General features: G+C 43.7%; 1 protein-coding gene across 1 annotated transcript in view; it reads right to left on the reverse strand.

The window, feature by feature from the left end:
* Nucleotides 1-12,970, reverse strand: part of SLC7A14 (solute carrier family 7 member 14) — a 51,954-nt gene that overhangs the window by 11,765 nt on the left and 27,219 nt on the right. Inside the window, exons 3-4 of the mRNA XM_081862381.1 lie at nucleotides 1,701-1,937; nucleotides 333-550 (exon numbers count right to left, since the gene is read on the reverse strand). Coding sequence (XP_081718507.1) covers nucleotides 333-550; nucleotides 1,701-1,937 — 455 coding nt within the window. The remainder of the gene's footprint in view (nucleotides 1-332; nucleotides 551-1,700; nucleotides 1,938-12,970) is intronic.

Here is a 12,970-nt window from a genome sequence, read left to right on the forward strand (position 1 = left end):
GATGAGAGGAGGTTCTATCCAGCGCTGCAGATTCACCACTGCAGGAGATTTCCTCAACAGAACTCCCACCACTTCTCTTCTGTAGTCCCCTCCAGACCTGAATATCTGCTCCAGAAGGGATTCATGGGGAGAGGGGAGGGAAGAGAAACCCCATTGCTTGAACCACTTGTACAGCATTGGATACAACCCAGGATCCTTATATGAAAGGCTGTGGATTTCTCCTTGCCCATAATAAAAATGGAGATCCATGTAACATGATGCCTTTAAACACATCTTTTGGTTGCCAGGCTTTTAGGCTGATAATGGCCGAATTCTTTATCTAAATCACTCACCCCCGACCATCCAAATGGCAGGAACTGCCCTTCAGCCCAATATTCTCCATTGACATAGAAGAGTCCAGCAATCATGATGAAGAGCCACACCACCAAGTTAATCACGTTGAGGACGTTGTTAAATCCCACAGAGTTCTTCACTCCCAAAGCGACAATGATCGTTACAATGACAGCAATGAGCAAAGCCAGCAAATCTGGGTAAGATTCTTCTCCTTTACCTATGAGAAGAAAACATAGGTATATATGGAACTTTGGAAATATAGCAGAAACAAAGGAAAGGCAAATAAACAATCTTCTGGGGGAATGTGTCGGTTTCAGAAATCCTTCTGCACTTAGTATTCACAGCACAGCAGACATGCTATGTCAACTCTTTCTTATAGGAGCATCGGCATGGCATTGCCATCAAATGGTTTTGTTCCTGTGTCTTCTCTGCAGTTCTTTTCTGTTTTCTTTTCAGAGCACAGAAAGTCTGACTTGTTCCCCAAACAATGGAAGAGCAGAACCGTCTTCAGAACTGTAGGAAACTTGAGCACCACCTCTTCTATTTCTTATGGCATATTGGGCAGCTGAGCACATTGTCACACATGGACATCTCTGTGCATCTTCACTATTACCTTTCGGTGTTAATCTGCAATTTTTTTTTGCATACAGTATATATTTAATGAAATTGAAACAAAAAATGTCATAGTGCTTAAAGATAAGGGTGGGGTGTGTTTTTTTTAGTGCAAATAATTTTTTTGATTCCCATCTCTTGAAAGGAAGCCATCTTTATAACCCTGCATTTATCTCCATGGTGTTTTCCCCCCTCTTGCTTACTTTTTAATGCTCTTAAAAAGCAAATGTACAATAGTGCTGAAATTTAAAAAGCGCCTTAAACACAAGTGTTGGAAATGTCTAAAAGGTGGGTTTCAGTATGGTGGTCCCTACTCTGCTTATAAAAAGGCCAATGGCAGCAGTTGGTCAAGGGCCCTAGGGTGAGTAAGGCCCCCCAAGTAAGGTCCCCCAGGGTCCTGACCCTGCTACCCAGTCACTCACCATTCCCCTGTTGGACCCAGGACCAGATGTATTTTAGCTGCGGTGTGTGACTGCTGCTCTTGAATATGGCCTGGCCTTGCTGGGACTCTGGGAAGGACGAAACCTTCTGAGTGAGTTACCACTAAGTTTTTCTGTGGCAGCTGGAAAGCTTTTTAAACTTAGATGCACATTTTCCTAAGCTTGGGGACTGGAAATGTTGAATCAATGCACACAATATTTCAATTTCAAACCATCTTGGTATGCTGTGGTTTCCATTCAGAATCCCATGGCCTCTTGGAGCCTAACTTACATGATCAGGCAAAGACAAGAGTCACAATCCGGAATAATCCTTACCCAGCCCATTCAAAGTCCCAACGGTGTCAATCATCCAGCGACTGATGGTGTGATTGGCCAGGGAGTCGAACATGCTGCTTAGAGCACTGGCGCCTGCTGCTGTGCCAATCAGATACTCCAGGATTAGGTTCCATCCGATGAAAAATGCCACAAACTCTCCCACCGTGACATAGCTGTAAGTGTAGGCGGAGCCAGTGGTTTTTGGAACTCGCACACCAAACTCAGCATAGCAAACCCCTGGACAGAGACACAGGAAATGCATGTAACCATAAGGAAATGTGGCTGAAGGAAAAGTAATCCATTATAAGCTGGCATCAAAACAAGAAAATGGTTGAGCTCTTGTGAAGAAATATCCAAGCCCTTAAAGGTTTGTCCCTTTAAGAGTTCCTCTCTTTGTCCAAAGAGTCTGTTAGAGAAGTGGGCAAGATATGCTCTTTCTTTCTCTCTAAATCCACAGGAAGAGTTTTGGGGTGCTAAATCGGTCTAGCCTTTGTGGAATTGGCATGGCACCATTATTCTTGCTTGCCCTGCCCTTCCTGGCAGTGGTAAGCATCAACTGCTCATCTACTAGGCCAGGGTTTCCCAAACTTGGGTCTCCAGCTGTTTTTGGACTGCTACTCCCATCAACCTTAGCTAGCAGGACCAGCGGTCAGGGATGGTAGGAATTGTAGTCCACAAACAGCTGGAGATCCAAGTTTGGGAAACCCTTTCCTAGGCCATGGCTGGGGAATATGTGGCTCTCCAGATGCTGTTGGACTCAAGTTCCAACCCTCCCCCCACCACACCTTGAACCCTAAAAACCCCTCTTCAAATCAAATTAGGAGTTGTTTCCATGATTTGCCTAGCCCAAAAGATGTGCCTCACCTATGTGCTAAGCCATAAGGGCCAGGCTACATGTTTAGAGGGAGAGGTACAGGAAAACACGGCTTGGATTTGGACAGCATGTAAAGAGGCAGGAGTTTGGTAACAGTGTTGCCACCTTCAGGTAAATAAAACCACAGGGTTGGCTTTCTCCCTTGTCTAGAATTAGGTTTGGTAGAGGGAATGCTGGAGGCTGCCAGAATGCAAAGAAGTCCACTGCAGTCCAGGATGGGTGGAAGAGCAAGTTAACAGCCACTGACACCCAGTGCTGGCTACGTGAGGCAGCTTTCCCACTCTGCCCAACAGCAGGGCTGTTTACTACAACAATGTACTATTCCAAAGAAATGCTAACTTGGAAATGTGCTCCAGGTGTTGGTAAAGGTAAAGGTAAAGGGACCCCTGACCATTAGGTCCAGTCATAGCCGACTCTGGGGTTGCGGCGCTCGTCTTGCTTTACTGGCCGAGGGAGCTGGTGTACAGCTTCCAGGTCATGTGGCCAGCGTGACTAAGCTGCTTCTGGCGAACCAGAGCAGCACACAGAAACACCATTTACCTTCCCGCCGGAGCGGTACCTATTTATCTACTTGCACTTGACGTGCTTTTGAACTGCTAGGTTAGCAGGAGCAGGGACCGAGCAACGGGAGCTCACCCCGTTGCGGGGATTCGAACCGCCGACCTTCTGATCAGCAAGTCCTAGGCTCTGTGGTTTAACCCACAGCGCCACCCGTCCTATACAGCTTGGGACCAGAATACCCAACAGCTCATCTCACCAGATTGCAGGTTTGATTCCTGTATGAGACAACTGCATATTCTTCTACTGCAGGGGGTTGCATATAGATGATCCTCAGGGCTCCTTCCAACTCTCCAATTCTATTATCTTTTTGGTATCTATTAAAGACCTTCCTTTTCAAACAAGCCTACACACACACACACACACACACACACACACACACACACACACACACTCTGTTTCCATAGTGGACTTTAAATTGCTTTCATTTATATTTTCATTGTTGATGTTTTCATTAAATCGTTTCAGGGTGTTTTATGGGAAATAATTGTTTAACAAAACAAATAAAATGAATTACTGAAAGCACCAATGAAACCCATCTTTTCTAACCAGTCCCTCCTGGCATTTATAGCCGCAGACTCGTTGCTGGTTCAGGTCTGTGCCTCCTCCTCTGTTCTGATAGCGAGACAGACTGTTATTAACATCACTTAGATCAATGGGAACAACACTAACCCCAGCGGTCAATAATACCCTGTGATTGAAATGTGTATGCCCGCCTCTGCTCTTTCATTCTGGAGTATGATAAGCAGGTAGGAAGGATACAATTTCTAGCCAATTCCATTCTGTTGTAGGAGCATTCATTGGTTCCTCCCACCCCCCACCCCCCACCCCGGCCTTCTGTTTGATTTCACAGTCAATTCCTAAAGTGTATACTGTCGCTTGGTTGTTATGCTGTCAGAACTTCTAGCATGCTGTAAAGAATATGAATGATTCAAAGCTACCATGAACAGGCCCAGCCTCTTCATTTTGTTGTTGTTGTTGTTTAGTCGTTTAGTCGTGTCCAACTCTTTGTGACCCCATGGACCAGAGTACACCAGGCACTTCTGTCTCCCACTGTCTCCTGCAGTTTGGTCAAACTCATGCTGGTAGCTTCGAGAACACTATCCAACCATCTCGTCCTCTGTCGTCCCCTTCTCCTTGTGCCCTCAATCTTTCCCAACATCAGGGTCTTTTCCAGGGAGTCTTCTCTTCTCATGAGGTGGCCAAAGTATTGGAGCCTCAGCTTCAGGATCTGTCCTTCCAGTGAGCACTCGGGGCTGATTTCCTTAAGAATGGATACGTTTGATCTTCTTGCGGTCCATGGGACTCTCAAGAGTCTCCTCCAGCACCATAATTCAAAAGCATCAATTCTTTGGCGATCAGCCTTCTTTATGGTCCAGCTCTCACTTCCATAGATCACTACTGGGAAAACCATGGCTTTAACTATACGGCCTCTTCATTTACAGAGCAACAAATGGTGCATGTGTGCACACACGCACGCGCACACACACACACGCACACGCACACACACACACGGTGAATGGGTGGAGAAATCCGTCCATTTCCATTTCACATTTTTCCAATTCAATTCATACATCAGTTTGTGATTTTTTGAAAAAGTCCTCATGAAAATTCACCTGCATTTTACAGAGCATTTCCCTAAATATATAAATTTCTGTATGTGATTTTGCTTATTTTTATAAGTGGTTTCCCCCGCATATGGATTTTTGTATATATATTTTCATGTTATATTGAGAAGTGTGAATTAGGTTGGCTTGCATTAAAATTTAATTTCTCCACCCCAGTACTGATCAAGTTATTTTGGCACCTGGCACAGTAACCGCCATGAGCTTACTAGCAGCACATGTGAAAAGGATCCAGGGGTCTTAGTAGACCACAAGCTTAACATGAGTCAACAGTGTGATGCAGCAGCAAAAGAAAGCTAATGCTATTCTAGGCTGCATCAACAGAAGTATAGTATACAGATCAATTTCTCCTAAGAGGCACATTTTTGTATGCAATTCTGCCCACTGTATGCATTATTCCATAGCAAATTTCCCCAATACAATGCATTTTTATGCACGTTTTCACTCTAATTTATGCATTTTGTACACATTACTCAGCTGGAGTACTGCCGCTGCAAAATCTGGAGAAGCAAAAATGTTGACAAATAGCTGGGTTTCATTTCTCATATTGTTTTGGAAACTGCAAAGTTTGCCTTTGAATGAACACTGAATCAAATTTCTCCCCTACCTGTCCTTCTGAGCCTGACATCTTGAGAAGATGATTCAAATGACTGTCATTTTCACATTGCCCCAGTTTTTCCCACTAAGGCCAGTGAATGTGCTAAATGGCACAAGCCGGACCAGGCTGATGAAATTAAGTGCTCTCTTTATTGAAGGCCCTCTATATTTCATACACTTTCATATGCACTTGGATAATGAAAGCTTTCAAGGGGATATCTGAGACTTTTATTTTTACCATGTAGATCAGGAACAAGGAAGAATGAGGTGGGGGAGGAACCAATCCGAATTCTTCTCCCCTTTCCCCGCTGGCCGACCCTCCAACCATTGACTTGCATATAAAGTAATTATTCAAAGCTGATTAAAAATGCATGCAAGCTGCACACACAAGAGACCAGAGAATAAGTACATGCCTGAAAGATTGATGAAACAGATGCCTTGATGAAGACAGGTATTCTATTCCAGGCTTTGACTTGAAAAACCATAACGAAGCTGGTGGCTAACTTTAGCCCACAGGCAGGCAGGAAAGGTTTGTGTTTGATGTGCATAATGAGAACCCGCCAAGTGTCCCTATATTCCAGGGACAGTCCCAGATTTACAGAAGCCGTCCCAGTTTCTGATTTGATCCCAGAATGTCCCACTTTCCCTGTTTTCATCAGAGAAATGTTGGAGGGCATGCATAGTGGTAACTAATCGGCTATCTCATTAGCATGCCAAGGTAACTCGAGCTCCCGTTATAATTTTCATATGGAACATTAGCAGAATTTCCTGTGCCTTGGTTATTCAGAGAGGCTCATTTGTGCACAAAACCACACACACACAGGAAAAGCAGGAAGCATCTCAGCGGGGGAAGATAACAAAGGAGAAACCATTTCAAAGAGGCTGGAGAGTAATGCACTTTTTATTCATGCCCAGTGCATTTCAGCAGGCTATCCTCCTGGGCTTTTCTACAAAAATATAGGACAGCAGTGAATAAACAGTGGGTGTTGGGTGGCAGTGTGGGTTAAACCACAGAGCCAAGGACTTGCTGATCAGAAGGTTAGTGGTTCGAATCCCCAAACGGGGTGAGCTCCCGTTGCTCGGTCCCTGCTCCTGCCAATCTAGCAGTTCGAAAGCACGTCAAAGTGCAAGTAGATAAATAGGTACCGCTCTGGCGGGAAGATAAAGGGCGTTTCCGTGTGCTGCTCTGGTTTGCCAGAAGTGGCTTAGTCATGCTGGCCACATGACCCGGAAGCTGTACGCCGGCTCCCTCGGCCAACAAAGTGAGATGAGCACCGTAACCCCAGGGTCGGTCACGACTGGACCTAATGGTCAGGGGTCCCTTTACCTTTACGACAGGTGGCATCATGCAGATGTATAGTCTGAATGGTTTCCTCTGGGTGGCATACAGTCATAGAACTGTAGAGTTGGAAGGGACCCTAAGGGTCATCTAGTCCAACCCGCTGCAATGCAGGAATCTCAGCTAAAGCATCCATGGCAGATGGCCATCCAATATCTGCTTAAAAACTTCCAAGGAAGGAGAAGTCCACCACCTCCCAGGGGAGACCATTCCACTGTTGAACAACTCTTACTGTCAGAAAGCTCTTCCAGATGTTTGGTTGGAATCTCCTGTATTGTAACTTGAAGCCGTTGGTTCGAGTCCTACCCACCAGAGGAGGAGAAAACAAACTGGCTCCATCTTCCGTCTGACAATGTGTCCTAAGATGCCAATTTAGCGGTGGCCTTGTGGATGCAGCAGAAGTAGGGAAGAATAAGATGCAAGGTGCCGACAATGGGCTGGAGAAGTTGGGCAAATGACCCAGTGTCCTTCAACCCAGTGTTGAAGGAGGTAAGGAGAGAGGGAGTCAACAAGGCTATCCTCAGTGATGCCCACCTTCGACACCTGTCACCCTAGTAAGTATTCAGCTATGATTACCAGGGTCACAAATGCCAGCAGCCAGTAGCCACCAGCCATAAAGGCAATTTAGCTAGTAATAAACCAGCAACTTCTGAAATTGTGTTGGAAAATTGTGTTGGAACGAGGTGGATGGGTAAAATTGTGCTGCCTGCCATTAATAATGTCTCTAATGGAGCCAATCTAATGTTTTGTGAGCTTCGTTACCCAATGTGTTTCTTTTAGCAAAGTAAAAATATGTTTTGGTCTCTCTTGGGTGGAGACAAGTGCTGTTTCCTTTATTTTCTGCAGGAAAACAACACAGATCTAATGCATTCCTGATACCTTGAGGCCAGATGTATCTGCTAGAAACCCAATTATTTTGCATCTGAATCAATTTGTGTATGTGACAGGAATACAGCTTCCTGTTTATTGGCCTATTAAACATTCATGCAGGAAGCAAAGAGCTGGTCCCGATTTTTTACAAAATGACCAGAGCTTCTAGCAAAAGGACCTAACATGACTTTGCAAGATTTTTTCAAATTAGGATTAGATTTGCCCAATCTGGCATGGCTGTAGATTTTAAAAATAAGATAAAGTAGAATGAAATAGACCTACAAAGCAGATGATTGGAAATGGATCTATGGGTAATATTTATTTATTTTATGTCTCAGCTCCTAAATAGTGTAACAAAAACTTTGCTGGCATGATAATATGCTTGATGGTATCATTCACGAACAAATAAACACAGCTGGATAGTTAGGGCTTCCATAAGACTGGCTATAATTACCTATTTATAGCATCTTCTGCTGCTGCTTCTTAATAATAAAATCCCCTTTTCTTCAGTTCCATAGCAATGCAGTCCTAGCCATGTTGACTCCGAAGCAAGATCTACTGAATTTAATGGTACTTTTTCCATGGTGAATATGTTGGAGACTGCTATTCTATACACGCATGTACCTTGGGATAAGTCCCATTGAATTCAGTTGGACTTATTTTTGAGTTGACATGGCTAGGGACTCCGCTAGACTGGTAAAGAAAGTGTTTTATATGCATTGTATATGCAATATAACACCGTGTCACTAGATGGTGCTATTGAGTCCCGTCTTTCCCTACAGGATTTCCCTGTATGAGTTTGCAATGTGTTTAACTGAAACACTTCTTTGATGTGTCTAGATCCAGCCTAGAATTGCATGAGGGACAATAGGTGCCTCTTTTTTGCCATACAATTTATACACCGCTTGATTGTAAAAACAAACAAATCTCAAAGCAGTTTACAAAAAGACAAAACAATAAAATCAAGAAAAATTCTCAACCCTGCTTTACAACATACATGAGTTGAATTACTAAAGCAGTTTAACATTACCTCACTTTCCTAAGCATCTGGGCAGGCTTCTCTAAGCGGGAATAAGTTTTAGCAGGCACCAAAAAGAGGGCGGTGAAGGTGGCTGCTTTATCTCAATTGGCAGGGAGTTCCAAAGGACAGGTGCTGCCACACCAAACAAATGGGTTCTTACAGATAATAATAATAATAATAATAATAAGAATAATAATAATAATTATTATTTTTATTTATACCCCGCCCTCCCCAGCCAAGGCCGGGCTCAGGGCGGCTAACAAGCAATAATAAAAACAAGTTGAATGAATACAACTTAAAAACAAGATGAAAATACAACATTAAAATATTGAAACATTAAAATATTAAAATGCAGCCTCATCACAGGAGGAGAAAGGAAAAAGAAAAGAAAGAGGGGTAGGGAATCAAACTGGCTCCAAGCCAAAGGCCAGGCGGAACAACTCTGTCTTACAGGCCCTGTGGAAAGAAATCAGATTCTGCAGGGCCCTGGTCTCATGAGGCAGAGCATTCTACCAGGCTGGAGCCAGTGCTGAAAAGGCCCTGGCTCTGGTTGAAGCTAATCTAACTTCCTTAGGGACCACTAGGGTGTTGCTATTTATGGATCTTGAGGTAGGGCATACCGGGAGAGACGGTCCCGTAGGTACGAGGGTCCTAGGCCGTGAAGGGCTTTAAAGGTCAAAAGCAGCATCTTAAATCTGACCCTGTACTCCACTGGGAGCCAGTGCAGCTTGAAAAGCACTGGGTGAATATGCTCCCATAGCAGAAACTCCGTGAGGAGCCTCGCTGCAGCATTCTGCACCCGCTGGAGTTTCTGGGGCAGCTTCAAGGGCAGCCCCACGTAGAGCGAATTACAGTAGTCAAGCCTGGAGGTGACCGTCGCATGGATCACTGTGGCCAGGTCGGGGAATAGTTATTATTTAGCGCCTGCAGCAATGCCAATTTTGCTGATCAAAGTGGTCAAGTGTGCATGTGTGAGGCACACTGTAGTAATCCAGTCTTGAAGTAACCAACGCATGAACTACTGTGGCAAATCTTTTCCGGTCCTTGTGTGTATGTTTTGCTGAACAGCTCGAATGCACTCAGCCTATGATTGATATAAGTCTTCCTTTTTGGGCAGTTGCCTCTGCAAGGTCATAAGTTAGTGGCAGCAGGTTCGGACTCAGGAGCTAAGTTCTAGTAAACAACCAGGGACAAGCCTTTACCAAAGACCCTGGGAATGTCGGAATCAGGTGGGAGGAAATGAAGGTGGAAGGACCTACTTCAGACAATCCTGGAGTGTGGAGAGAGCAAAGTGTCCCTATAATGCAGGAAGACTTTTTAAAGCACAGGGAAGGGAGCGCTATTTGGTCTCCATTTCAGCTAGCCAAATATTTCTGGGCCACCACCAGCCACAACCCAGAAATCTGCATACCCTCTGACATTTCTTCGAGGAAAATAGGGACATCCCATTCCATAAAGATAATTTTATCTTATTGGGTTGCCCCAGCACTCTGGGCAGCTTCCAACATATACAAAAACAAAATAAAACATTATATATATAATATATATATACCTTTCCTATACAGGATTGCCTTCAGATGGCTTGGGGGTTAGATAACTCCATACCATCCAACATTTCTCCGATGTAAATAGGGACATCCTAAGGAAAAGTGGGACTTTCCGGGATCGAAAAGTAACCGAGACAGCTTCTCTAAATCAGGACATCCTGGAAGATAGGGACATTTGGAGTGCCTGAATCTTGTCTATACGTTTATGCATATTTACCTGGAAAGAATTGTTCTTGACATCTGTTCAACTTTATTCTGCGTAAACCTTGATTGTGGTGTGAACATTGTGAAGCAATGCACCAGTTACACTAGTGGAGGTCTTTATCGCGGCTCACATTCAAGCAGGAGAAGAGGCTATGTGTCCTGGGAAAAGGCTCATTCTTATCTCAGTTTATGAAGCTGAGATATGATCACCCAGGCTAGCTCAGTGAAAAGAGAGCCAGCTCTTGAAAATAGTAACATGAGAACCCATCCCAAGGTTTTGTTTATATCCCAGATGCTTATGAGAACCGCAGCTAAAAGGTTAAGCAGAAGGTGAAGAGAAAGATTCAGTTTCATGTGCATTGTGATTTCCTAGCTCAGCCTCACTTTTGCTTTCCAAGAATGCATTGCTGTTATAAATAACAAAACTCAGGAATGATCAAAAAGGGGGAAATGGCCGAGGAGACTATAAAAATATATCTCAGTGCTTGGGAAAATGTTTTTCTTCAGTGGAATGAAAGCAAATCAAGATGAAAGAAGAAAAAGAATAACCAACACAGCAAACTTGCTATAATCTTAAATTTTTAAAACATAACCCCTGTGGTAGAGATACAATATTGGCAGTTTTGTGTGTTACTCTTGCTTATAGTGTGTAGCTGTGTTGTTTGTACCCAAGTAATATCTTAATGGAAAGCTACCAAGGTTATAGGATCAGGTAGTCAATGGCTTTCTATGAGTTCACATGCAGTCCGTGTGTCTAAAGCACTCTTATGCCACTTTAACAGTCAGGTCTACCCCTAAAGAACCCTGTTTTAAGGGTCCTGAGAATTCTTAGGAGACTCCTCACAGGGCTACAATTCCCAGTTCTCTTAACAAACTACCAGGTACCCCAGAAATCCTTCCTGGTATGTGTTAACATGTAAAAGTCACGGACCTCCTTCGTTGCATCCATTTGTTCCAATTTGTAATGTAACCGAAACGCTTTCAACTGGCTAAGAACACCACCTGAGTCGTGTGAGCTCTACCTGAAACTGTGATCGGACAAGGTGTGCTGTCGTCCCTTCTCAGCAGCAGTTTGGGTGGTGCCTCACATTTTGCAGTCCAGCTGCTATGATAGCACAGAGGTTTATTTTTATCTCTGTCTCAAAAGAACAAACGCCCGTCAGAAAACATATTAGTAACTTTGGATCAGTGACAGCTGGCTGTTATATTTACAGAGATGGGTGTGCAGCCATTATGTATTTCTTCTTGCCAGGAGGCCACTGGGCAACATGAAACCTGCAAACCTCTGAAACTTAAAGTGCCTTATTTGAATGTCTGCTAGCTCCTCCCACTCTGCCTCTTGAAATGTGCCAAATTGAGACATGTACGGCTTGACAAACACCAGCTGCCTTTCCTCTCCTTTTCTACCCATTTTTTTTTAAAAAAACCTGATGAAGTGTTTGGGGGAATTCAAAAGCTTGTCCGCTATTTTATGGCATTTTGGTTGACCTAATATAGACTCTGGAATTATTATTATGGCCAGCTTTATTCTTTAGAATTCTGATGCCTAAAAAAGCATTGTCTTTTCATTCAATAGCATTTTCCATCTCTAGGTAAGTCAGAGTTTTAGCTCCTCGTTGTGTTGATTTTTTTTATAGGCATGGATTTATGTCATTTTTTTTCCTGAACAGGCTTTTACCTTCTTAAATTTTATAGTTCCTGAAGTTCTGCTTTGCAAGTTCAGATGTTTTGGTCCAGACCCACATAAATACCATCCTATTTGATTCTATGCTTTGTGGATAATACTTATCCATACTTATCTTTTGCCCTCCTCTTTCCAGGCACAGGCCTGTGCTTAAAAGCTCTGTGTCTGAGTCTCTGTTTTTGTTTTGCCCCAAGCTTTCTCCATGAAAACCTGCTCTTTAGTGCTCAATTGGAGCAAACATCCATTTGGGCTTTCTGCGGATTGACATTTGCTTTTATTGAGCTTTATAGGTCAGGGTTTCATTTTGTTTTGTTTTTGCAAAAGAGGGGACACAGAGCTCGGACAGTGCTCGGACACAGAGCTTTAAGTGGTGGGCTGTGCCTGGAAAGAGCGGAGGAAAGGTAATTGCGGATAAGCCCATAATCTGGGTTGGGCAGACCTCAGGAAATACTTGGGTGGGGTTTTTTAGTAGACCCTGTGATCCACCAACTGGAACCTGCTGCAAAGGATATACACTTAGAATTAAAGAATTCTGAGCCAAAGAATTTATTTTAGGCACCACATCTAAATGGAGCTCACAGCCCTTCCACACCAAAATCTATCAACAGCCTTCTTCATTTCAGCAGTATAATTTGAGCCAGGGCAGGGGGACTGTCCTTTAGTTGCTACTAGTAAATTAGGTGGATGTTGGAAGTCCTTGCCAATCATCCAGGAAGCGAATGGCAGATCCATGGTTGTCTTCTGCCCACTGTTGTCTTGACCCACCTTGATAAAAATCTGATAGGTGCCACCAGAGTTGCTTCTAGCCCATCCATTGTGGCACCAGTTAGCCATTCCCAGCCCTCAAAAACAGTTAAGTGAAACAATGAGTTGAATGTTTTCCCTTGATGTTTTGTAGCCAGGCCAGGTGTAGACCTTGGATGAGAAATTCCAATCTCATAAGAGAAAGTA

This window comes from Podarcis erhardii (assembly GCF_964252035.2).
Source record: "Podarcis erhardii genome assembly, chromosome: 5".
NCBI classification, from domain to species: Eukaryota; Metazoa; Chordata; class Lepidosauria; order Squamata; family Lacertidae; genus Podarcis; species Podarcis erhardii.